We start from the raw sequence: 26,627 nt of genomic DNA on the forward strand, positions 1-26,627 counted from the left end.
ATTAAAAAGAAAATTCACATTGTTTTAGCAAAGTTGAACAGCATTCTAGCACTATAGAAGCCCATTCAGGTCTACAAATTATAAAATATGAATTCCTATAGGCCTCCATCAAAAAAAAAAAAAAAAAAACGCTTTCCTAATGGGCTAATCTCCTATTCTTACAGTGAACATGATCATCAAATTTTTACAACCATGTAATTTCTTGGGACACCAAATAATATTGTTATATTTCAAACAAATTAGTATATATACTTAATAATTTGCTATATTATGGTTTTTTAGGTTCTCAAATTAAAAAAAAAAAATTCATTTATTTAAATATTTTAATTCATTTGACAGGAATGTATTAATAATCTTACTTTATAAAGTCAATAGTTTTTGTATCAAACTTATTTTTATTGATTAACCTAAAAATGTATTAAAAATTGTCTAATTTCTTTCCGAAAATAAAAGGAATTATTTTCGTTTCCAAAACTTTGTTTACAAATATGTCTAATTCTTAACCTATATGAGTAGAATACAAATAGAAAACATAATCAACTTTCCAGCCCCCAATTTTTATCTTAGAGACCAATAATTCTTAACGATTCTAGATTAATCATATGTCTAGGATAAACTTTTTAGGTATAAAGTCGCTGTCATAGATCTACCCTTGTAATGTTTCAAAAATCAACAAGCCATGTGAAACCCATTAGCAATCCTACATCTCAGAAAATTTTCCAACCATATACTATTTTCTATCTAAAAAATCCAAATGCATCAACCATCTAATAAGTCATTAACGTCACTATGACGCAGTGATGAATCCTCTTTTAGTGAAAGACTGTTCATGGACATTTATTAAAATTAAAAAATAACAAGATTTAAAAAAAATTATTGGACTTCTCTAAAATTTCTTTTGAACACCTTCAAAGATGAAAAAAAAAAAATCTTGGATGCCATCAATTGTTAAATCTATCAATAATTTTTTTATATATATTATAAATGGTCACTGAAAAAAAATCTTGAATCTATAACTATTATAGCATTAAGGGTGAAATTAATTCTTGAAAACGATCATGACGTATATGTATTCAATTATTAATGTATTATTATTCATTCAACTGATCCTTTTATAATGTTGTAGATATTCCATCTTATCTAAAAAGTTTTTGGATTGAAAACGAGTTTTGACTGTAAAATTAGGTTTGATTGAGAAGCTTCGAGCCCAATAAAAAAATTTTAAATTTTTATTTGATTTATTTGTTTATTTATTTTAATTACTTGTTTTGAAAAAAAAAAGTCAATAGTAAAAAAAAAAGTAAAAGAAAAATAAAAAAATGAGGGATTTTGGTTTGATTCATGTAAATCCTATAAAAGGAGAAACTCAAAATCAAATAACATATTATAAAATCGCAATAAAATCATAATCAATTTGATTTATTTTTCAAATTAAAGAAATTTAATCCCTATAAAAAATAAAATTCACACACAAAGGGAGGAGAAAATAATAAAATTCCAAGAATCTTAGTTTTTTGTTTTTTAATTTTAGAGAGCAATCATTGAAGCAAATTCTAAAAAAAAATTTAGATTTTGTGATTTTATTTTGTTCTGAGTTTGATTTGATTTACTTTTGGGTTTCCTGAATTTTAATTTTAATTTCTAAGTTTGATTTCATTTTTTGTTGAGTTTCAGAGATTTTTACTGGAGTTTTTTGTTGATTTTTTATTATGAGATTTTTATTGGATTTTCAAAATTTTGAAAACTTTTATGGGTTTATGATGAACTTTTCAGTTGAAGTTTGAAGTTTTTGCATGAAGGCGACGACCCGCGTGAATATCCACACTTCAAGCCTGACCCGATTACAGGTTTTTTTTATTTTCTTTTTATTTTCTTTTTATTTTCTGATTTTGATTTTTTTTCTTTATTTTTTTACTTCGTTTTTATTCTCTTATTTTTTGTATTTAATTTTTGTATGATATGATTATATATTTTATTTAATTGCATGATTATTGATATATGTGTTTGTATGATTTTGTTTGTGTGATTCATTTTTGCATGATTATTAATTAATTTTCATGATATTTTATCTTAATTACATGATAGTTTATATTAATTGCATGATATTATATTATTATTTGCAAAATATTATTTTGTACGATAAATTTTGTTTTATTTATTTTTTTAATTTAAAAAAATGTTTAAAAAATAAAAATTTTTAATTTTACCAAACTATTGAAAGACTTAAAGAATTTTTTAAATAAAATAAAATAATACATTTTTTAATCATACTAAATTATTGGAGCATCAAAATTTTAAATTAAATCTTACCAAACTATTGAAAGATTTAATGAATTTTCTCAAAGTAAAATTTTATAAATAATTTTCAAATAAAATCTCACCAGACTATTGAGAGATCTGTATTAAAGTAAAATCTTGCTAAACTATTAGAGGATTTTGCTGATTATTTTTTAAATAAAATAAATTAATTGAACCCGATGACGGAATCTCTTCAAAGTGGAACATGAGTCTCCATGAATACTACTGAGGTGAAAAAATTATCTTAAATTATTACCAAACTATTGGAGTAAATTTAGGATTAATTTTCAATAATTAAATTATTTGGTATAATTATAAGAATATTATAAGGCTTGGATAATTAGAAATTAAACTGAAAACATATTTTAGATAGGCGCTGTAATGGTACTATAACTTTTTCACGTGTAACCATACTTCTGAACCTAAACTTTAATTTCATGAACTAAAATATATTATTTAAAGATACCTAAATTAATTTTGTAATTTCTCTTTAAATGAGATAAATTTTATCAGGTGATCAATCGTACTTTAACAAAAAGATTGGTGGCAACTTTTTTAGTATCTCTCTAACCATAGATCCACTAATTTATTCATTATGATAGTTTGATGACTCCACTGAAAAAATGAGAGTCAGGCTAATAAATACTTTTCTGTTATCCAAGTCTAACCTAATAAATTTAAGATTTTTTTTCTTGTTTGTATTTTATCTATTTATTTATTTATTCATTTTATATATCTATCATTCACATACAAATGTATAACATGAGCTCTATGCTCGAGTTTTATCCCTTAAGAGGGAGTAAAATACTTACGTCTTTGTAAAATTTAATGTCTCTGTATAGGCTAGTGAAAAACTCTTACTTAAATTAAACATTTTTTGTTTGTAGCCTATAATGAGTAAGGATTGGGTGTCTTACTAATCTATAAAGGATAATGATGTAATGAACAATTTGAAAACTTTTAGATTGTCAAATCTTTAAACTTAGCATGTAAATAAACCCTAGGGTCTAAACCTAAGTTGGAGCCATGCATTCTCTTATGTTTGAAAATCCTAAATAAGATACATGATGTGACATTTATTCTACTTGTAAATTTATTTTTTTTTGTATATATTATTTGCATACTAACATTTTATATTGTTTCTTGTATATGTTATGTTCACTAACCTTTTTTTTTTACTTTATATGCATGCATTTACATCATTAAATCCTTCTTATTGCATTCATGTATACATGCATTAATTCATGTATTATTTCATTTAACTTTTTCATATATTAAAAGACATGAATGTTTGATTAAAGAGTAATTTATATTTTTTAGTTTTTTACATAGTTGTGAATATGAATTTTTGTTTTTACTTTGTATTGCATACATGCATCCATGTAAACATCGTTGTATGTACATTATTCCATTTCTTTAGGGCAATCTTTGCCTTTTTTGTTTTGTATATAGTTGTGAATATGAATTTTTACTATATATTACATACATGTATGTAAACATCTTTGTATATACATTATTTTATTTATGTGAGAAAATTTTTGCCTTTTCAATTTTGTACATAGTTTTGGATATGAATTTTTGTTTTCATTTATATATTGTAAACATGTATTTGCATATAGATCCATATAAAAATCTTTGTATGAATGTTATTTCATTCGTTTGAGAAAATCTTTGCCATTTCAATTTTGTACATAGTTTTGAATATTATTTCTTGTTGTTATTATGCATTGCATACATGTATTTACATATACATTTTTCTATGTACATTATTTCATTTGTTTGGGGCAATCTTTGGTACATAAATATGAATTCTTGTCTTTCATTATGATTTACATGCAAGTATTTTTTTTCATCCATTTGATTTTTGTTTGACAATAAAAACCCACATGATTTATTTTTATAATTGAAAAATGTTCTTTGTAAAGAAAAATTTTCATGGAAATGCTCTTAAGAGAATTGGTGATTATTACCAAGAATAAATATATACAATTGTTTCACTTACCATTTTAAACCCCAATTCAATTGAACACCATACTACTTAAAGCCTGACTTTTCAAGTCATATGATCCTAATTTTCACTTAACAAAGAAAAATTTCTAAGTTAATGATCTTTATTAAGGTTATGAGCAATGAAGTTTGAAAATTCTTGTTTGAAAAATTCATTGTAAGCCAATATATGAGGATTTTAGATTTTAGCAATTTGATAAATGTCAAGACTATTTCAAATACATCACTACCCGCATTTCTTCATAAAGCCTAAACCTTTCCAATTTCTTCCTTGGGGTAGAATTATTGAAAATACCATATCCTTATTTTACATCTTTATTTATGCAACATTCATTTTTTCTTTCTTTCATTACCTTAAAAAAATTTTTTGCCCACATCTTAGGGTAAATTTACCTAAAAGCTCAACTTATCCAATTTTCACAATATCTTTTCTTCTAGATGGCATCAATTTCATCTCTTGGTGTAGGTTGTGAAAATGAATATTATTACATTGGGACTTTATTTAATATAATAAGAAGATATTTAAGTTGGAGCTGCAAAAGAAATGAAAATGAAAAAAGAATTGATTATAACACCATGCACATGAGATATTCAAAGGATTCTAATATCAAAGAAAAAAATCTACTCTTGAAGAATTACTTTTTAATAATGGTATCCATATTTGATATGACAAATAGTCATCTTTTCTATTCCTTTCATAACAAAAAAAATCCATTTGTTATCCCTTTTGAAGTTATTAAATTCTTTTTTAAGAAACTTAAATCGAAGATTACCCTCAACACTATGGGGCAAGAATGTAATTGAATTTATTTGAGAAAGCATTTGATCCAAAGTTAAGGACAAACAAAGAATGCCTATAGTCAAAAAGCAAGCTTTAAAATTTTGCGTAATTTGTCAAGATATGGAAACATGAAGAAGAAAAAATGAAAAAGAGAAAAAAAATAAAAAAAGCATGTTTTGAAAGTGGAAAAGACAAATGTCCTTGAGAAAAAAAATGATCATTAATTTGATTATCCTTAAATACATTTTTGGGCTCATTTATCCTTTTTTTTAAAACCCTAAACCCTAGCTTACGTTATGTTCTTTGAAAAGTTTATTTTGATCTAGTGTGGATATCTAAATTGAAAAATTTTTCTGAGGAAAATCACTGTCATTTTTGGATTTTGAATGAATTTTGAGTTTTCAAAGACATGATGAAATAGTAAAAAAAAAAATTGAATGAAGCTCTAGAGTGAAAACCTGAAAAGGACAATCCAGAGTAATTTTGAAAGCAACTCAAGCAAATTCATTAGAAAAAATGATTTTGCATGAACTAATGAATAATAAAGACCTTTGAGAAATTTAAAAAGATAAACCCCAATTTGAATATCTGTTTTGTAATTTGAGCTTTTCTTTTTCTCGTAAAACTTTTTAACCTATCATAGCTAATATTAACATTTATTAAAATGCCCTATCTCAAGAATTTAAAAGAGTGCCAAAATGAATTGTGCTTTAAAAAAGATTCATTTTTTAAATTTAAACTTTCACTTGTGAGCCTAGATAAAGAAATATTGATTTTTTTTATTCAATGACAAAGTCCTTTTTAATAGCTGAAATCCTGATATATTAAACCATTTCATCCTTTTGGAAAAACTAAAATTCTCCTAATTCATTTTGGGTAGTAATCATCAATTTTCAAGAGATTTAAATGTCACAAGTTGATACATTTTGGTCATGAAAAAATGATGTGTGGGATAATTTTTGGGGCAGTTGATTGTTATTCTTTTAGGAGTTTTTGAAAAATTTCAAATTCGTAGTGCTGTATATATGAATTTTGATGGATGCTAAAAAATTGATTTTCAAATCAATATGACAGGATTGACTTTTTTAGGGCAACAAAAATGCTTTGTTTTGATAATTGTTTTTGTATTATTTGGTAAATATACAAGTCCTTGTTATGATAATTACATTTGTAAAATTATTTGGATATGTATTTGCATCATTTGGGAAGTTTCTAAGTTGCATAATTGATTGGACCATGCATTTGCATTATTTGGTGGATAATTAAACCATTATTTTAAATATTGCATTTGTATCATTATTTGTTTGTACCATGCATCTGTGTTATTTGATGAGTATCTAAATCATTGTTTGAACATTGCATTTGCATCATAGTTGAGGCATGCAGTCATATCATGTAGTAAACATTTGAATCATAGTATGATATTTGTATTATTGTTTAAGAGATGTATTTACATCATTTAATGAGAATCTGGATTGTTACATTTGCATTATTTAAAAGGCATTTGCATGACATTTGTCGCATATAAGAATTTGACTTTGATTAGAGAAAACTTTTGACTTTTGAATCCTCGAATTAAGAAGATATTTTATGGTGAGATTTTTTTAGTAAAGAAAAATTTTCAAACTTTTAAAGTCATAAAAGCATTTGTTTAAATGAGCCTTTTTTCAAATGAGAATTTTTGAAATTTTGGATGTGAATCTTTAAAATTTTAGATATGAAACCCTAAAATTTTTTAGAAGAGAATCTTTGAAACTTTGATTGTGAAATATTAAAGTTTTTAAATGTGAATTTTTGAAATTTTTTATGTGAATCTCTAAGTTTTTTGAAAAAAAATTTTAACTTTTGGATGTAAAAGCGAAAAATTTTCAAATGAGAATTTTGGCTATGAACTATGAAATCTTTGATATGAATTCATGAATTTTATATATGAAATTTTAAATCATTTGAATGCAAATCTTTGAATTTTAAATCTTTACAAATTTGAAATTATTACGAATCTAAAGTTTTTATGAATATTTTATTTGAAGTTTTTAAAAATCTGAAAGTTTTACGAATCTTTAATTTTTGCAAATATGAAATCTTTATGAATATGAAAGTTTTGCAAATCAATCAATTTTTGCGAACCTGAATCTCTTAAGAATCTTTAAAACTTTTGTGAACCTTAAATTCTTAAGAACTTGAAAGTTTTACGAATATGAAGTTTTTACGAAACTTATATCTTTGTGAATCTTCCATATTTGTGAAATTGAAACTTTTATGAATCCGAAGTTTTTATGAATCTGAAATTCAAATATTTGATTTCTTTTGAACTTGAAATTTTTGCAAATATGAGTTCTTACAAATATGAAATTTGAGTATTTGATTTCTTGTGATCCTAAAATTCTTGCGAATCTAAGTTCTTACAAATTTGAAATTCAAAATTTTAATTTATTGCAAACTTGAAATTTTGAGAATTTGAAACTCTTGCCAATTTGGAAATTCTTGTGGAATGATATTTTTAACGAATATTCCATTCTTCCAAATCTGAAAACCTTGTGAATCATCTATTCTTGTGATTTTAAATTCTTACAAATTTGAAACTTTACGAATTTGAAATATCTGCGAAACTTGAAATCTTTGTGAAACTTAGAAATTCTTGTGAATCTGAAAATTGTTACAAATCTGAAACCTTTATGAATTTAGAATTTTTGCAAAATTTGAAATCTTGCAAATATGAAAATTTTGCAAAACTTAGAATCTTTGTGATTCTAGAACCTCTGAGAATCTTGAATCATTTATAAACTTTTGGAATCTTTGCAAAACCTGAAATTCTTATGAATCTGAAAACTTTTGCGAATCTTGAATCTTTGAAATTTTGAAATCGTTATGAATTTTTTATGAATTTTGGATTGGAGTCCTAGAATCTTTTAATTCTTGTTATGGAGCTTTATAAATATTTGAAATTTTGTAAACCTTTGAATTTTCAAATTGTGAATTTTTTTATTTCAATTTTTTTTAGTATTTTTAACCCAAATAAAATAGATTTTTTTTTTGTCTTTAAACCATTCCAATTTAACAGAAACTGTATAAATAAGAGTAACTGTAGACACCGTATTGTTCAAAACTTTTTTAGAATAAAAAATAGATTTCGACCATAAAATTGTGCTTGATTGGGAAGCTTCAGGCCTATTAATAAAATTTTCAATTTTAATTTAATTTCATTTGATTTATTTATTTATTTTAATTTTTTTTATTTAAAAAAAAGTTAAAAATAATAATAATAAAAAAAGAAAATAAGGGATTTTGGCTTGATTTATGCACATCCTGTAAAAAAAAAAACTCAAAATCAAATCACATATTACAAAATCTCAATAAAATCGTAATCAATTTGATTTATTTTTCAAATTAAAGTGATTCAATCCTTATAAAATAAATAAAAATCACACACAAAGTGGGGAGAAAATAATAAAATTTTAGAGATCTTAGTTTTCTATTTTTTTTTTTAATTTTAAGATGGAATCATTCAAGCAAATTCTGAGATTTTTTTTAGTTTTGTGATTTTATTTCATTCTGAGTTTGATTTGATCTATTTTTGGGTTTTTTGAATTTGGGTTTTAATTTTTGAGTTTTATTTAATATTCTGTTAGGTTTATCAGATTTTTACTGAGATTTTCTATTGGTTTTTTATTATGGGATTTTTGTTGCATTTTCAATAATCTAGAAACTTTTAGGTTTGGGATGAACTTTTCAGTTGAAGTTTGAAGTTTTCGCGTGAACCCGATGATTCGCATGAAGATTCGCACTTCAAGCCTAACTTGATCACAGGTTTTCTTATTTTCTTTTTATTTTCTAATTTTGATTTTGATTTGATTTGATTTTTTGTTTCTCTATTTTTTTACTTTGTTTTTATTCTCATATTTTTCGTATTTAATTTTTGCATGATATGATTATATATTTTATTTAATTGCATGATTATTGATATATTTGTTAACATGATTTTGTTTGTGTGATTCATTTTTGCATGATTATTAATTAATTTGCATGATATTTTATCTTAATTACATGATAGTTTATATTAATTGCATGATATCATATTGTTATTGCATGATATTATATTATTATTTGCATAATATTATTTTGCTTGATAATTTTTATTTTATTTGATTTTTTTTTAATTTTAAAAAAAGGTTTTAAAAAATAAAAATTTACAATCTTACCAAACTATTGGAGTACATAATAAAATTTTCAAATAAAATAAAATAATAAATATTTTTAATTCTATTAAACTATTAGAGAATCAAAATTTTGAATTAAATCTTAGCAAACTATTGGAAGATTTAATATATTTTCTTAAAGTAAAATTTTATAAATGATTTTTAAATAAAATCTCATCAAACTATTGAAAGATTTGTATCAAAGTAAAATATTACCAAACTATTGGAGTACATAATGAATTTTTTAAATAAAATAAAATAATATATTTTTTAATTCTATTAAACTATTGGAGAATCAAAAATTTGAATTAAATATTAGCAAACTATTGGAAGATTTAATATATTTTCTCAAAGTAAAATTTTATAAATGATTTTTAAATAAAATCTTATCAAACTATTGAGAGATTTGTATCAAAGTAAAATCTTACCAAATTATTAAAAGATTTTGTTGATTATTTTTTAAATAAAATAAATTAAATGAATTCGACGAAAAAACATCTTCAGAATGAGACACTAGTCTCCATGAATATTTTTTAGATGAGAAAATTATTTGAAATTACTATCAAACTATTGAAGTGAATTTATGATTAATTTTCAATAATTAAATTATTGGTAAAATTATACAAATATTTTAAAGCTTGAATAATTTAAAATCAAATTTGGACCATCTTTTAGATAGATATTGTGATAGTGCTATAATATTTTGTGTATAACCGTATTTTCGAACCAAAATTTTAATTTTTGTAGATTAAAATTTATTATTTAAAAATATTTAAGTAAATTTTGAGATTCTTTTTTAAATTGAATAGATTCTATTAGATGATTAATCGTACTTTAATAAAAAATTAATGGTGACTCATTTAATTTATATCTAGTAATAGATCCACATATCTATATTATATGATAAATATATTTTTTATTTTTTTAAAAGAAGATTTGAATCCTAGTACTCTTTGAATAAAAAAGTTTAAGCTTTAATTATTAAATTAAATATTTGAATACGTATTTCTCATTTATATCTCATAAATAATTGACTTCATGAATTCATAAATTGTTCATTTATAAACTGGTTTTAATTTTCTAATATTTTCTTTTTTTCAACTAGTGAAGACTTTTTACAATCGACTTTGATTCAAGCAAAGATAGGTAGGCGTGTTATTAAATTTTCGGGGGTATTAAAAAAGATTGGATTTTTTTTTAACTTTATGATTTATTAGCCGCGGAAAAAAAAAAAAAAAAAGGCTAAAACAGAGTACGGTAGCATGGGGGGATATGGGTGTAGTGGTCAAAATCATTGTGCATTACGAATCAGCTATCAGTAGGGTGGCGAGAAACGCAAGCCAAAAGGCCAGCCTTTTGTTTAAGGTTTGATATTACGTCATCTAAGTTACGTCAACATTCTTGCTGCCTTTTACGTAACCATGCCATCAACATCACAGCCATGTCATCATTAACGCAGGCGACTGATCAGTTCACGCGTCGTTTCCCCTTTTTTACTTTTATGGCCCCGTGAGTTACGCTGGGTTTCTGTAAGATGACCCTCTCGACTCTCAGATATTCAACCCAACCCTGATAAGTTTGGCCGGCAGGGTAAATCAGTCTTTTTGAAGCTGACCGAGCCAAATTGGCATATTCCCTCTCCTGTATAAATAGGTGGACAAAGTTGAACGATTTGTAAGCAGAAAAGAAAACACCAGAGAAAAACTTGTACGGGCAGTTTCGGCCTACTGTTACCGGCTATCGGAAAAAACGAGTTTTTTTTTTTTTAATATCTCTGAAATTTCCCCTTTTTTTTCGTTTTCACATGGCAGCCGAGAAGAGAAGCCATGTTTGTAATGGTGAAGATGAGGAGGAGCAAGAAGATCATAAGATGGAGCAGTTTTTTGCCCTGATAAGGAATTTCCACGAGGCTCGTAATAGGAGAAAAGATGAACTGAGACAAAGGGATCACGACGTAAGTACGAAGAAGCAAAACAAGATAAGGAGGTTAAACGATGAGCAATCAAGTTGGGTTCCAAGATTTGAATGGGCAGATTTTACTGAGGAGATTGACTTTCGAAGGCCACCTATTATCTTTCCAAGCCCATACAACAAAAAAGATGATAAGAAAAAACAAAGAGTAGAAGAAGATGATGGTTTAGATCTTAAGCTCGCCCTTTAGCTTCGGCTTTTCCTCGTTCAAAACAATGTTAATTACTAAGTGCTTTAAAAGAAAATAACTTTCTGCTTTATCATGTATTATTTTGTTCTTGATGATAAGTGTTCAATCTTTAAAAGAGGTTTCTGTTTAGAGATTAAATCTGATATTGAATTTCATTAACCAAAAGTGGCGAAAAAAATTCAAGAGGTGGGTTGCGTCAAGCTAGCGTCCACTTCGTTTAACGTTGAAAGTTAAGGTTTCATATAAAATCTTGATTGAAGAACGTAGCGGGTATGACAAGGGATTTGTTTTGGTTTGTTTCGTCAGAATTACTCAGACAACAGAGTATTTTCTTGTAGTCTCAATAAGCGTAGGACACCATGTGTCCAGATATTTTTCATCTGTAGTTCAAATTCAACCATCATTCTGCTAAAATGCTAAATCCCAATCAATTTCTTATCCACGTTTCTTAATCGTAATTTCATTTCAAGCCCTGTGGATGTCGGGTCCCCAACATTCATTCTGTTTTCTGTCTTCTGGAATGTAGTGACAAGAATTTTAATATCCCAATCCCACTGTCCAAGTCTGGAAGCAATTATTATTATTTTTTTGCCAGGTTGGAAACAATTAGTTTTAATTAGATTTATTAATTTAAAATATAGAATGATGGGGTGACATGATTAAAATTATAATAATAACGATGTATAAATTTAATAAAATAAAAAATATATATTTTATGTTTTTATTGATATAAATTTTATTACGTAATTTTAAAATAATACACGAATGAATATATGAATTTAAGTAATTTATATAATACGAATATATAAATCATCAGGTTTGATTTTAATAAAAAAATATAATACAAATTTGTATTTGTACTCTTAAAATTTTGCAAGTGGATAAATATTAAAATTTTTATAATTTTATATTTAAGTTTGGTTTTTATTTTATCATCAATTGTTTTTAAGTTGGTATTTAACATGATATCAAAATTTATCTTTTGTTATATTATTCTTATATGTTATTTTTGTGTGTAACTCCCTTTAAATTTATCATTTAATAAGTTTTTATTTTCACTTACACGTGATAAATATTTGTTAAAATGATATTAATTATTTCACATCTGTTAACTATTACATTTTTTATAATTTTATATTAAAGTTGAGCCTTTTTTATTTATTGTAAATTAATTTTTTATTTGATATTTAAATTTTGTTAAAAGAATGATGATTATTAATTAGCATTATAATGAAGGTAAAGTTCTTTAGTATAAAACATTAAAACAAACTTTACGTTCAAAAAGTTCAAAATTATGGGCGGTCGAAAAGGGATGAAAATGAATATTCGAAACTTTGAATAAAGATTTAAAATTGGAAAAACAAGTTCAAGTATTTCACTTTTGTGCTTGATAGAAATGGGAGGCGCTCGTGGAACTTACATCTTCCTATTCTCTCTTTTTCATTTTCTTAATGCCAATAAAAAAAATTATGGCATAAGAAAAAGATTTCGAAGTTGATTCCAAAAATAAAAGAAGAAAGTTAGGATGCCTATGGTCATCTGAAAAACAGTTTTTTTATGTCCAAAAGAGATTCATAATTTAAAATAAAATAAGTCATTATATATTGAAATATATTTGAATTTTAATCTAATTTAATATTATTTTTTCAATAATTATTGATTTATTTTTTAAGAAATATTTTAATATTTACCATCAACTAAATTTGATAATATAAAAATGTAATATGATAATATAACATAATTACAATACATATAAAAAAAACATGAAAATAATATGATTTAAAATTTTTATAATAATTATTTATAAATTTAATAAAATAAAAAATTTATATTTTTATATTTATATAACATATAATTTTATATAAAATATTATATAAATAAATTAATATTAATATTTTATATTACATAAATATATAAATTATTAAGATTTCAAAAGGATGCATACAAATTTAGCTCTCCTCCCAGAGCCCTACTCGTGGCGTGTGCCAGTGAGCCTATGTAAGTAGTAGTAGGAAGCTTAATTTGTTCAACTTCTTTGATGATATTTTCTGCATTCAAAATTGAAAGCTTTGTTTGTGGAAATTAATCTTCTATGCAATTGGAGTTCGCAAATCAATTTCAAAGGTATGACGTGAGGTTCAGCTGATGTCATTATACCTAACAAATTTGCAACCAATTTAGGTTTGGTAACTTTATTGGTGGCAAGTCAAAGCGAGAGTTGATTTGGTTTGGACAAATTCCGCCCTGCTTTATGGGCCTCACTTCCACTAATGGGGCCACCTCTACAACCGCTACTATTGTTGGCATTGTGTCATTTCCAAATTCGGCCAACCGACTGGCGTTTAGAAAGAAGATAGAAACTTGAAAATGCGATAGGAAGGTTCAATTACAAAAATCCCCTTAACAATTTTCATAAAGACTTCCCTTAATATATATAACATTATAATATACAAAAGAGGTTAATCTATTTTATTTCATATTGGGGATTTGGAGGGATTCGAATTGAACTCGTTATGTTGATGATATTTTTTAGTGTTTTAACTAGAGAGAATTAATAAGAAGTTAAAGATAAAATAATATGAGTTAATAATTAAAAGAAAAAAATAAAAACAAATTGTTATTAATTTTTTGAAACACGTTCTGACTTTTAAATTAACAAAATATTTAAAATTAAGGGAAAAAAAATAAGGTGTGTATAAAGCTATAATAAAAAAAAAGGCTTAAATTTTGCGTTTTATATATTTGAGTCTCCTCTTTACTGTATATATATAAAAGATTAATGATGGTGATTTGATTAAAACAGATGATATTTAATAATAAATTTAAATGAAATTTGAGGATAATTTATGTGAATGATTGCAATCCTTGTTTCAGATAAATATATATTTTATTTAACGATTATAGATAAATTAAAGATTAAATATTTAATTGTAAAATAATATCTTAATAATACATCAGTGAAGTGTTGGGTGAGTTATTCCTCGATGAAAGAAGAGTCTATTTTTAAAGAAAGATAACGTGACAATTTGGCGTGTGCTTATTAAACGACCAAAGGTTGACTTCACTAACCGACTTAACAAGTTAAAATCTGAGTACAACCTAGGAGTTATTTTGCAATGAGCCGAAATTGAAACGAAAAAGAAGAAAAAAAAGAAATCAAGCTTTAATTTAGTGGAGAGTCCAAGTTGAGTTTTATGCAGTCCAACATATCGGGCTAAATTTGATTTGGATCTGAAGAAATTCAACCACATTGTTCTGTTGTCCAAACCAATTTGGGCCTTTCAATGAGAAATCTGAAACTGGGACCGTGTTGGGTATTCATGTTAAAATTATGCTCATTCCAATGAGCTACAGTTGGTTGGCCCATTTATCATTGCCATGTGCCAATAGCGTTAATAGGAATTTACAGAAGGAACCAAAAGGAAAAGGAAAAAGGAAAAGGAGGAAGACAAGAAGAATCTTTCTTTGGTACATATTTTGTCTTTCTAGCACTTTGCATCTTTCTTAATTAGGATGATTGAATTGGTTACGTATGAGTGTGAAGAAAACCAGGCGGGTGGGTCACAAGAATTCTGTGAGGAATGATCATACTTTTGTCACAAGCTTTTTACATGATTGAGATGTGTATTACCATGAGGAATAAAGCAATGGAGAACCATGTTTTTCCCATTTGTATTTTAGCATGGTGCGGATTCGTTTTTGCAGCTGCATATAAGTCACAAACTAAAGCATCCCCAAATTACATATTTTATGAACGGAAAAGCACAATTAATTTAGGCCACTCACTATTAATTATTCTAAAATATAATTAAAATTTGTTTTGAATTTGGGTCTTGTTTTTATTGCTATTTAGAAAAAATATTTAAATTTGTTATATCTATATGTAATTTCGATAATCACGTCAATAATATTTTGATTGTCACATTATTAATATTCAGATTTCAAAATAGATGATCACATATTATGCTAACTATGCCATCATCTATGACAAATACTAAATGAAAGAATAAAAAAAAAGATCAAATCAGACATGCAACATCCTCTATTCTACATTTTTTTGTTTCCTCTCTTGTTACTTTATTTTCTCTCTTTTTTGTACACCTGACTGACTTGAATATTGAGACAAGTTTTAAAGTATTACCTCAGATATAAGCGGACCATCATAATAGCTCGAGTCGACCCTCCAAAAATTTAAAATCCCTCGAGATATATATATATATATATATATTACATAAATTTAAATTGGTCTCTTCAAATTAAAATTATATTTATTTTTATTTTTATATGTGAACTCACAATTTAATTTTAAAGATTGCAAAAAAAATAAAATTATATTGTTATTTATCTATATGTTAAACCTACCAATCATTACTTATAATCCTTAAAATTTATAGTTTTGTTAGGATTAAATTACAATAATGTAAATTTAATAAAAATTAAATTGACTATCCGGTTTTCTTAATAAAACTCTAAATCTTGAACCAATTATCAAACATATATATATATATATATATATATTTTTTTTTTTTCTTTTTAGCAAATTACAAGTTCTTTTCATATAATTTTTCATTTTTGATTTTATTCTAGATCTTTTTCCCTTGTTAGCATACAAATACTGAAGAGTAATTTTATTTAATCTTTTTTGTTTTATGACAGGTTAACATGTTTTCCAACTCAAGTTTCAACAAGCTCTTCAATGGCTAAATAAAAAATTAATCAACAATTTTTTTTAGAAAAAATGCAAGATATACATCAATTTACTATTTTGTTAAATATTCAAGTTTTATAGATTAGGTTTGGGATAAAGAAACATGTACCATTTTGACTAATATTAAACCTAGTCAATTAAAACATTTGCGGTGGCTTATTGCAAAGGATCAGTTTTGGAGGGGTCATAACGTAATGTCTTGTAAGTGACATAAGGCCAGCCTATGTCAAGTATCCCGACCTTTAGGACATAAGTCATCCGATTCTCTAGGTTACACAGAAATTTACCAAATTATTTGTGTTAAAGTCCAAATTCAAGGTTGTTGTAATGGGAGTTTAAAGGATGGCTTGGTCATTTTAAGGTTACAATCTTTTGATTCTCTTAATCTCCTTTTCTTTTGTCCCTCTACCTACTTCTCCATTTTTTTTTTTCTTGGAAACTCTTATCAATTCGTTTGCTATAAGTATAAATTCCAATGTTCTTGAAGAAATAGCAATGTAACAAAACGAGGGATTTGATGAAGAGAAAATACATGGAAGGAAAGATGAAGGAGACTCCAGCGGTTGATGATAATGATGATGAAGAAGAAGAAGAGAAGATCAATACTTTTTTCACTTTGGTTAGAAATATTCGAGATGCACATAACCAGATGTTGATTGGATCGGAGGACACAAAGGAGAAAGAAAAAGCGAGAGAGAAAGAAATCAGATCAACTTGGACCCCATCATTCCAATGGGAAGACTTTGCTGAGGATCCACATCTTACAACTAATGTTGCAACTCTTCCTATTTCTTCCAAGAATAATGAAGAACAGAAGACCAAATCAGAGGGACATCAAGAATTAGATCTCAACCTTTCACTTTGATGTCTACTCTAATTACTTTTTTTTTCTTTTTTTTTCTTTTTTCATGTTGATCACCCAGAAAAGATGTGATGAAAATTTTAAGACATCTATTCATCTTCATAGTTGGTTTATCCTATTACCATGATATTTGCTTTTCTTGTTTTTTTTTTTTTTTTCAAATAATACATAATTATTGTGCAGAAGTTGCTGTCATAGTTTTCATTTCATTGAAGATTGTCTGTTTACATTTTGAGGAATGCGTGGATGCAGACAAATTAACTGGAAGCCCTTTTTATCCTTTTATCCGTCCTCTGTTTAATGCTAAAGTAGAGGCCAGAATTATTTATGCAAAAACAACTCACTATTTTCTTGGAATGCGCAGATAGAAATTCTCTACTTTTTTTCATGATGTATAATCTGATAGATTTAAATCAAACATTGGCGTGTGGTAAACTGTCTGATCTGCCATTTCCTTTTCTTTTCTGATATGATCTGATGGATGATAGTGTTTGATTTTGGTCTCCAAATGTTCTTTACCAATCCCTCACCTCCATCGACCCCCTCCCCTACCCAAAAAGTAAAGAGTTCCACTGGCCACAACATAATTCATGATTGAATTCTTGTGGTTCATAGGAATGCTCTTGATGAAAAGAGTGATGGACAGCCAGATGCAAATGTGTTTTCTTTAGCAGTAACTTTCTATGTTACCGACCACATGTTTCATTGGCCACACGCAGTTATGGTCAACTGCTTCGTCCAATCTTCACTCAGATCACCAAATTCTGGTTTTCCTCACATTGATGATGTTCAGCAATATTTCCTTTTTGGAAAGGATCAAAAAATGATGTTGGGTAAGTAAGTTATTTTTTGGAACCATTCGATGCATTATACTCGAAGACAAAGATACTGAAATCATTAGCATAATGTAATGATGAAAGACTTGAATGTTTCCCATCAAAGTCAATGCTATGAAAACAGCACTACTCCATCCACGTTTCATCCCTGGAATTGAGAATGTAGGACCTCATATCTGCAATTTAGTCGCATGCTCGCCAGGAAAAAAAATGCTGGCCGTTGCTTTTTCTTCAAAACTATTCCAAAAGCACCTTTTTTCTTTTCAAGCAGGTGTCGAAAAATGCTGTCTTCTGTTCCTTGCTTGTCATGCTTTCATAATTGAATTGGAAGGTTGACCCTTCTGTTGTCTTCATTTCAGTTGAAATGACAAGACAGTTCTACGTTTGAACGCACTCTCTCGAAGAAGCTTTGCATACAAGGCATCAAAGATACTTGAAGCCATTTTCTGGTGGTGAGCATGTTCCAACATGCATTTAAAAAGGTATGAAAACTGGCAGAAATTCATGGTATTTATGAGGATGACATTAATAAACTGTATCACATATTTATATTTTGACCAGCAACAATTTGTTACAGGCCTCTCCACATGTAAATTTGGTGATTCCCTCAAGTAGTTTTAATGAACAAACCTGATTGGCATGCTAACATCTTGTCTTGTCATGGCTAACATTCAATGTGCTTGATCAGATTGAATGGTGATTATGGATACTTTTATCTAGTCCTTAAATTAATATTTTTAATTAGCTCTTATAAGTAATATCTTATCTTCAAATTCCATAATTCTTGGTGTGATTGAGAAACCTTTTGTTTCTGTATGTCAGAGTGCAAAAGTTTCAAAAATGCAGAAACATAGGCTAACACTTACAAGAAAAAAATATATTAACCATTATATACATATATATATATATATATTTCTGGCAAGAAAAGCAAATCAAATCTGTTGTTACAAATGAAGTTGGGGTTTAAGAAGAAGAGAAGGAGAGAACATTTTACAATACTGCTAAAGCTCCTAAGCCAAGCCAACCATTACACGCAAAAGAAAGACTGGGAAATGACCAAACCATTTAAAAAAACTCCTTAAGAACAGATTTATCAAAATATTCAACAATATTCCTGTTAACTCGATGCTGGGTTAAGAGGACTCTTCCCCAGATTAGATTGTTTTGGTTCCCCATTCCTTGGACTGTGTGGCCCCTTTCCACTTGCCCGTGGACTTATCTCTCCTTTTAGTTCACTGAGACGTGGACTACATGAGAGGCGCGGGCTTTGATGGCTTCTCGGGTCATTTGCTGGAGTAGCAGTGGAGCTTGTAATTTTAGGACTGCATGTATGCCTGAATTCACCACGGCTTCTGGTAATAACTTCATCTAATATCTCACCATCCCCAGCATACGTTGCTCCATTTGCCAGTTCTGTCTCCTGTATTTGGAAAACATCAAAGATGTAAGGGAAAATTTACATGATTAATAATCAAAGAAAAGTGGAAAGTTTTGATTGTTGGAAAAGAGATCGTACTGCGGCAAGATTAAATGGCAAAGCAGGTGCCTCTTCATACTCTGCGGCATCCAAATCATAAAGATGTGCCCCTTTGAAAAACTTGGGCAGGATGTATTGTCTTACTGGAACTAAAAGCATGATCATCAAAGGAAACATAACTCCGGCGATAGGAATCCAAGTTAAGCCAAAACATACAAGCAGATAAGTAGTTTGGAAAATGGTGAACATTGCAATTGTCTTGAATGGAACAGTCTCCACAAAGGTTGCGTGTTGCTGCTCAAGGACTCTGCAGGAAATAAAAGATCTCTTCATTATACAAGATAGACAACGGAAACTTTAGACTAAATATAAAATATAAATGAGCTATGAATATCTTACTTGTATCTTCTGCTTGGTGCTGTGAAGAGTAGTAAGATCCTTTCCCAAAATTGGTTACCCGGTAAGCTTTCAATAGCCATGAAGGCGAAGTAGCCCCAGAGGACTGAAGTTGGGATCTTTTTCAGGATGGGCATTGCTGCAACACATCCTCCTACCATGATGGCTTGAAGCAAGTTACTGAGACGCTGTTCCTTTACTTCAACAGGCAATAGATCATCAATCTCTTTCTCAATATCAAATAAAGTCTCATCAAGAGGGGCATCAATGTTGCCTGTACATGTAGCAGCTTGAACAGTCGATTCTTTTAGTTCATTTAGTCCCTGCTTAAGAAATTTTAATGTAATTAGTTCATTACAACAGGATGTTGAAAATTACATTTACGAATACAATTACAGAATTACTGAAATCAAGACTTTAAAATATTACAGTGAATTCATTAGTTAATCATAGCATAGCATGCTAGATTATGCCAGCAAATAGTGAGAGTTTTGTCTTTATTTCACAGAACTTAATGGTGAAGTCATCTATTAGTCATTCAAGCACGCTTGTTAGCATTTTTTAATGCTTTATGGATTTTTATATGCACCGCTATGTCTCCCTAAATTTCTAAAGTATGATTTTTAATTAGTTTCAAGTTTCAACAAAAAACAGCCATATATCTTTTGTATGGTCATGGAAATTAAACACAATCTTACTCTAGCTGAAGGCTCCTGGTAAACTAAAGGGGTCTGCATTTGTTGATAGGCTTCTTGCATATTTCCATACAATTGTCCCAAACTAGCATTCTTTCCTATACTTTTACGTGCTGTTGCAACCAATCGATTACGAAGCAGCTGCAGAATAACCAAAAATCTGTATCAACAAAACATTTTGATAAAAGAAGAGTGAAGAAAAGTTTCGACGATTCAGAGGATTTTAAGTAGTACCTGGTGCTTGAGAGTAGCCAAGCTCTTAGTATGCATTGGAGATTGTGGAATGACCCCATTTGCTGGAGGGATGCCAATTAGACCACATAACAATGTCTGCCACCAAGAAACACCCATATTAATGCCAAGGATGCTAAACAAAATTAAACAAGTGTTTGAAAGGCAAAATTTTTAGATTAAGGATAGAGACAAGGAGGAAACTTGTTGCATACCAAGAATCCCAAAAGGAGTAAGTCATAATGATAACAAGATGGCTTTCTCAAATTAAACTCTTTCTGCTGAGCGAGTTGGGATGCTACACTATGGTCAAAGTAATAGAGCACTGCAATCATTGTGGCTGGAATGAAGGCTCCAATAATGTAGACAACTGGAACATTTAGCATGTCCTGTCATTTTTTCAAGTTTCTAATGTCAGTTTGTTAGCCCTGTAAGGAAACCGAATAAATATAGTATTCATTGGCAATTGTACTTCGTTAAACATACCTTGACAACTGTCCAATTTCCATAAGCGCCAGGGGACCAGGGATTTGGGCTGAAGAGACGACGTGGGATTCCTTTTGGAACACTTCCTGCAGGTATGTAAGACACAGCTGTCCATACTAGTACCATAAGTGGCACCCCATAGTCGGCTGTAAGGCTTCTAAGCGAACCTGTCAAAAAAATCTTCTTTTAAGTTCTCAAAGCAAATGATGCCATATCTCCAAAAGGTGATGAAGGAACATCAACTGACCTGTGCCATAGCGCCATGACCTTGCTTTTCGGCTTCTTAATGCGGTGAGAAGAAGGCCAAATGACAGAACCAAAGCAAACATACCATTAGCAAATCTCCATGAAGGTATAAATTCTGTCAATTTCGGGTTTTCATTATGTGGAATGCGGAACTCTTCCACAAGGCCCTGTACATGAGATTTATTATTATAAGTAGCTGCTTGCTACTATACTTGAGTAATGACATCAAGAGGTAAGATAAATCTTTCATCATGTTATACGAATTTCAGTAATAGCATCTTAATGGGTGTGATTAATAATAGAAACTATATAAATCAGATGATAAATTTTCTTACTTTAATAGCTTGCTGCATAAACAGCATAGCTATAAGCAGACCAAACAGTTCTCCTGCCACACGGGTAAACCTGTTGATTATGGAACAAGCTCCCAAGATAGACAGTAAGAACAGCAAGCCTGCAGTCCATACACATACCCTACAAAATTAAAAAACCATGTAACTTCTGTCAAATATAGCAGCCCATCCAATATATCGATATCTAATCAAAGAATCCTATTGAAGACATGACAAAAACATTAACATGGTATGGCTATTCTTTGAAGAAAGGCAGAGAGGTAACAGCTCACCATCCAGTCCATGCTAGAAACAGGTCCCGACCCAAATCAGGTATGTCTTTAGCAAAGTTGAACATAAACGTATACATAATGACAGTTGGCTCAGCAACTCCTAATATCAACAAAGGTTGACCTCCAATTATTGAGTGTATGACCCCACAAAGTGCCGTGGATGCTAAGGTTTGAACCGCTGTGAGAACTCCATCTGTGGATTAAAAAGAGGATAGATTTCACGTGTGACAAAATTGATCAGATATAGGCTACGATCTTTTCTTTTTCTCACTTTGTTCTTCACGTAAACGAAGATGATAAGAAAAAACAGGTTGACAATAATAAAGAACAAAAGTTTATGATTTGATCGTGGTAAGCCAAAGAAAATGAAATATTCTACTGAAGATTTAAAATTATTCATTATAGGGTAGTTACGTGTTTAAATACCAGTATTTCTCTCAAGTTGTTCACCAAATGAAATGACAGGAATCGCAGAAGCAAAGAAAATGTAAGTGGTGGGAGCCAGAATCCTGAAAAGATCATGGTTGAGTCGTCAGGAATATTAAGCCAATAGGGGAAGTCTAAAAATACGAAGCATAATAATTTTGCAAATATTGAACATCTTTGGAAAGATAATTAGACTACGAGGAATATTTCTTTTAAGACCAGCAAAGTTGGAAAGCGTATCATATATAGCATATACCTGAAGCCTGCTCGAAAGCCACCAGTCCAATCTTGTTTGTAACACATCAGTCTCCCTCTGAGGTCATTTTTGATGCCTCGGAAAGGCACAAAGGTCTCCTCCATGGTTAGTTTTTTCTATCTGTAACTCTAAACGGTTGGCTTTAGTTCTCTCTTCCTCTTGAATAATCTTCCTAGAGAAAAATAAAAGAAAGGCTGAAAGACTCTTGACAATGATCAGTAATAACTGCTGTATCAAAGATCGGGCTGTTACATATCTGGCAAGGAGATTCTCATTGGAAAAAAATAAGAGCCAAACGTAGGATCAAGTAAATTACATGACTTGATTCCAAAGTACAGATGAAAACTTTAGCGAAGATAGACGATGTTCATGTTATTCAATTTTTTTCTCCGAGAAGTGAGAAGAGAAATTCAAAGGTGATTGATCAGACAATTATGAATTAAAGATATGAATTCAAGCTTCAAGAGAAACACACCAGGTTACATAATTGCGGGTTTGGGAAGACAGCTGAAAAATAAAAAGAATCAAGTACAGCAAATTTTTTTTTTTCTTTTGGTTTCCTTTTCCCTTTATGTGTTTGAGGAAGGGAACGTGATGGTTTTGACAAACAAAAGAAGAAGGCACCGCTAGCTTTTGAATTGCTTGTTGATGCAATGTATGGGGGTAGAGGGAGGAGAGGAGGGATCCAAATATATAAGCGTGGTTGAAAGGAGAGTAGAGTTGGTGCAGGCTACTACTCGGGTCAATAGGGAATGAGAGTGAACTTCACTGTCATTCTTATTGAGGGGCTTGCTAATCCTCTGCTACACTAGGGTCGCCCCATTTCTGTGCCTTTTCATTTTGAGGGCCCATGTCATCATTCACAGGGTACCTCCTCTGGACTCTCAATTCCAATAATAAATTAGGTTCTATTTAATGAAGGAATCGCACTGTTATATGACATGTATGGTTTTGATAAACAATGAATTTCCCATAGTCTGAACTCTGAAATCACAAAAATGCCACTACTGGTTGACTTTCAAGGGACAGATTAATATACAAAATTCCAAGGAAATAAGGCCCATTTTCATCCACCTTTCATTTCCGATCAAGCCATGTCAGCCTTCTAGCGCTCAGGCTAAATCTATAATGGCAAGATCTGAAAGGAACCCCTCTCCCCTTTTTTCCTCTTTTTTTTTTTTTGGTTGAGCTAATATATATTATATTTGTCAATTCAATATTCTTTGATTTTGTCTCTACAGTGGGTTCCCTTTTTTACTATGATGATGGACAATAACCTCTTCTATTGCAAAACTCAGACCACCCAGACTTCAATTCTGAAGAAAGGTGTGGGATAGGCTCAGTTTGACTTGATTTTGAGGAGGATCCAGAGGTTTGGAGGGCCAGCAATTAGCCAGACTCAAACCTACCTACATGGAGTAACTTATAATTAAATGCATACTATTGTATTATAGACAATTGATCTTATTGGTTTGTTGTCCCGTCCATGTGCTGTGAACAACTAATTTCGGCTATCTTTCGAAGTCAAATGCATGCCTATCTCTTAAGGAAGATGGGCTTATCTTACCTGCAGGAACACCCAATATAAATATATATATATATATATATAATATTAATACTTGAAGTCAATTTGAAGTATCATCAACCAATTCTTAAACTTCTTTGCCACCAGCCTGGTATCATTATTACTCATCAAAACAAAACAGTTTTGAGCATCAAACAGATTCCACTACCCACGAAGCTTCCCCTAAAACCTCAATCTCTTGCTAGGGTTGAATTTAAATGGTCCAAAATCCAAAGAAAAAAATTAAAAATTATATATGTTTAAATAATATAAATTTTATGTATTTTATTCATCAAACTTAAATCATCAAATATTTTGGTGCAATTGAATTATTTAAAGATAAAAAATTATGGTGCCGTGAAATTCTATATAACTGTAATGTATGAATTTGATATATTATTAATATATAAATTTTATAACTGTAATTTGTTTTATTTTACCATTTTTTATTCTTTTTTATAAAATTTGAATCACCATGAACATAGTACACGTACTACTGCTATATACATGGTTACAATAATTGGCTATTATATTTGAGCTCTCTCCATCCATGATTTAAATTTCAAGGCATGTCAAGGTTACGATAGGTTAAAGAAATTAAATACTTGAATAAAAAATTTTGATGGGGCATGTGGGATTATCAAATTAATTATAGTTATCGGGATCAAAATCAAATCACAAAACGACTTTACTTCCAATATTTGTTTTCCTATAAAATAAAAAATAATATTGTTGCAACGAACCGTCGACTAACCTTGATGGTTGGTAATTAATGGTAAATTCTTTTAGTTTTCATCCAATGAGTTGAGTTTTGGGTTGGAAGTTGTTCTTTCCCACCATAACATAGCAGGTTAACACCATCAACACTTCTTCTGCTTTTGATGTTAACTTTTTTTTTTTTTAATTCGGTAATGCGGACTTTTTATTTGTTTATTTAGAATTAGCTTTTTCCAAGTCAAAAGTAGACAATTTTCTATCCATTATCGCATAAAATAACACGGCTGTTGCATCATGCCAACACAGTTTTATTTAACTACTCTTTGAACCGTATTATTACATTGGTACTTTTATATATTATAAATGGACCCTTAATAAAGCCTCTTTTACCTTTAGGATGTTCTTTAATTTATTCTTTCTAGTAAGGCTCTCAAATGGTATAATTTATAGTAATTGACATTCAAGAATCTATAAAAAAAAAAAGTTAGATAATACAAAATTTATTATGTTTATATAATAAAATAATTATATATATAAGTTTAGAACTTATGTAAAAAAGACTTGATGTTTATTGTAAAATTTATCTATCTATGAATTGATAAATTTTATTTATGATCTCAAATTTTTTTATTTTAATTATATTTAAAGATATCAATTTTACTCATATCCAATAAAAATTTTTATTTTTTTTATTTAAATGGAGATTGGTATTATATTGTAGAGATGAGATGGATATGATTTTAAATTTTTTATCTAGTATGGATAATATAACACTCATCCCATACTCCTATCAATTCTTTTCATATGTATATTTAGTAAATAATTTTTTAATTAAATAATATAAATTATTATTTTAACTTAATTAGAACTAATATATTTTTATTTAAAATATATATATATTAATATATACGTTTATAAAATATATAAATATATAAAATAAAAATAAAAAGCTAAGAAATAATTTTTATTTTTATTATTTTTTAAAAAATTACATATACAAAAATTATTCATATCTATTAAATACCTATAAAAATAAAGATGTAAATAGATTTGAAATACCCATTGAATATGGTATTGAAAATGTTTTATTTTCCTTACACTTTACCCATTAATATCTTTAATTATATTTTGTCCTTAATTTTTAAATTGTTTTGGGTACTAAACCTTTTAAAATAATTTTATTTTGCTCTCACCTAGTTTGTAGCTTATATGTCACCTGCATGAATATTCTTCTCAATTGTTAATAATAATAAAAAAAAATGATAAATGACCAAAATGAACCACTTAACGAGGTTAAGGGTTTAAATGGAATAATATAAAAGTTAAAGACGGAAATGAAACCAAAATAAAATGTTTAAGGTCATGAATGAAATTTACCCATTATGTAGTAACCTTTATAAGTTACTTTCACCATATACTTTAGATGCTTTATTGCACTGATTGATATTTTTCTAATTTAATTGACTCCCTCAAAGACGTTTAAGGTTTAGGTCATGATTATCGTGGATACATATATATACTAATGTATAAGAAGTAACTAATCCTTTCTCATCTAAGTAAATCTCTTTCCTCTTCCAAGAAGAAGGAAAAAAAAAAGTAAATCTCATCCTGTTTCATTTTAATTTAATCATTGAGATATTCTTTTGAATACAAATGCAC

The 26,627-nt window shown here is 28.5% G+C and overlaps 3 protein-coding genes across 4 annotated transcripts; 2 read left to right on the forward strand and 1 right to left on the reverse strand.

Annotated features, from left to right (window-relative positions):
* The first annotated feature begins 10,862 nt into the window (after positions 1-10,862).
* On the forward strand, positions 10,863-11,572 carry LOC111306019 (uncharacterized). Its single transcript, XM_022903922.2, has one exon. The coding sequence runs from the start codon at positions 11,087-11,089 to the stop codon at positions 11,441-11,443; it is 357 nt and encodes a 118-aa protein (XP_022759657.1). The 5' UTR covers positions 10,863-11,086; the 3' UTR covers positions 11,444-11,572.
* Positions 11,573-16,394: 4,822 nt separating this feature from the next.
* On the forward strand, positions 16,395-17,115 carry LOC111306396 (uncharacterized). Its single transcript, XM_022904276.2, has one exon. The coding sequence runs from the start codon at positions 16,669-16,671 to the stop codon at positions 17,014-17,016; it is 348 nt and encodes a 115-aa protein (XP_022760011.2). The 5' UTR covers positions 16,395-16,668; the 3' UTR covers positions 17,017-17,115.
* A 1,596-nt stretch (positions 17,116-18,711) lies between these two features.
* On the reverse strand, positions 18,712-23,352 carry LOC111304961 (boron transporter 1-like). 2 transcript variants are annotated; one of them, XM_022902029.2, is made up of 13 exons: positions 23,163-23,352; positions 22,688-22,859; positions 22,432-22,514; positions 22,006-22,198; positions 21,716-21,854; positions 21,382-21,547; positions 21,135-21,301; positions 20,864-21,037; positions 20,652-20,747; positions 20,421-20,558; positions 19,726-20,045; positions 19,366-19,633; positions 18,712-19,269 (listed from the first exon to the last, which is right to left on the reverse strand). In XM_022902029.2, exons 2-13 carry the CDS (start codon positions 22,789-22,791, stop codon positions 18,967-18,969), a joined length of 2,151 nt encoding a protein of 716 aa, XP_022757764.2. In that variant the 5' UTR covers positions 22,792-22,859; positions 23,163-23,352; the 3' UTR covers positions 18,712-18,966. The 2 variants fall into 2 exon arrangements, with proteins under 2 accessions (XP_022757764.2, XP_022757763.2); XM_022902028.2 differs by having other exon boundaries at positions 22,688-23,352.
* Between the last annotated feature and the right edge of the window lie 3,275 nt (positions 23,353-26,627).

Source organism: Durio zibethinus, chromosome 21 (assembly GCF_047325235.1).
Source record: "Durio zibethinus cultivar Kanyao isolate XHJ-2024 chromosome 21, ASM4732523v1, whole genome shotgun sequence".
Classification (NCBI taxonomy): Eukaryota; Viridiplantae; Streptophyta; class Magnoliopsida; order Malvales; family Malvaceae; genus Durio; species Durio zibethinus.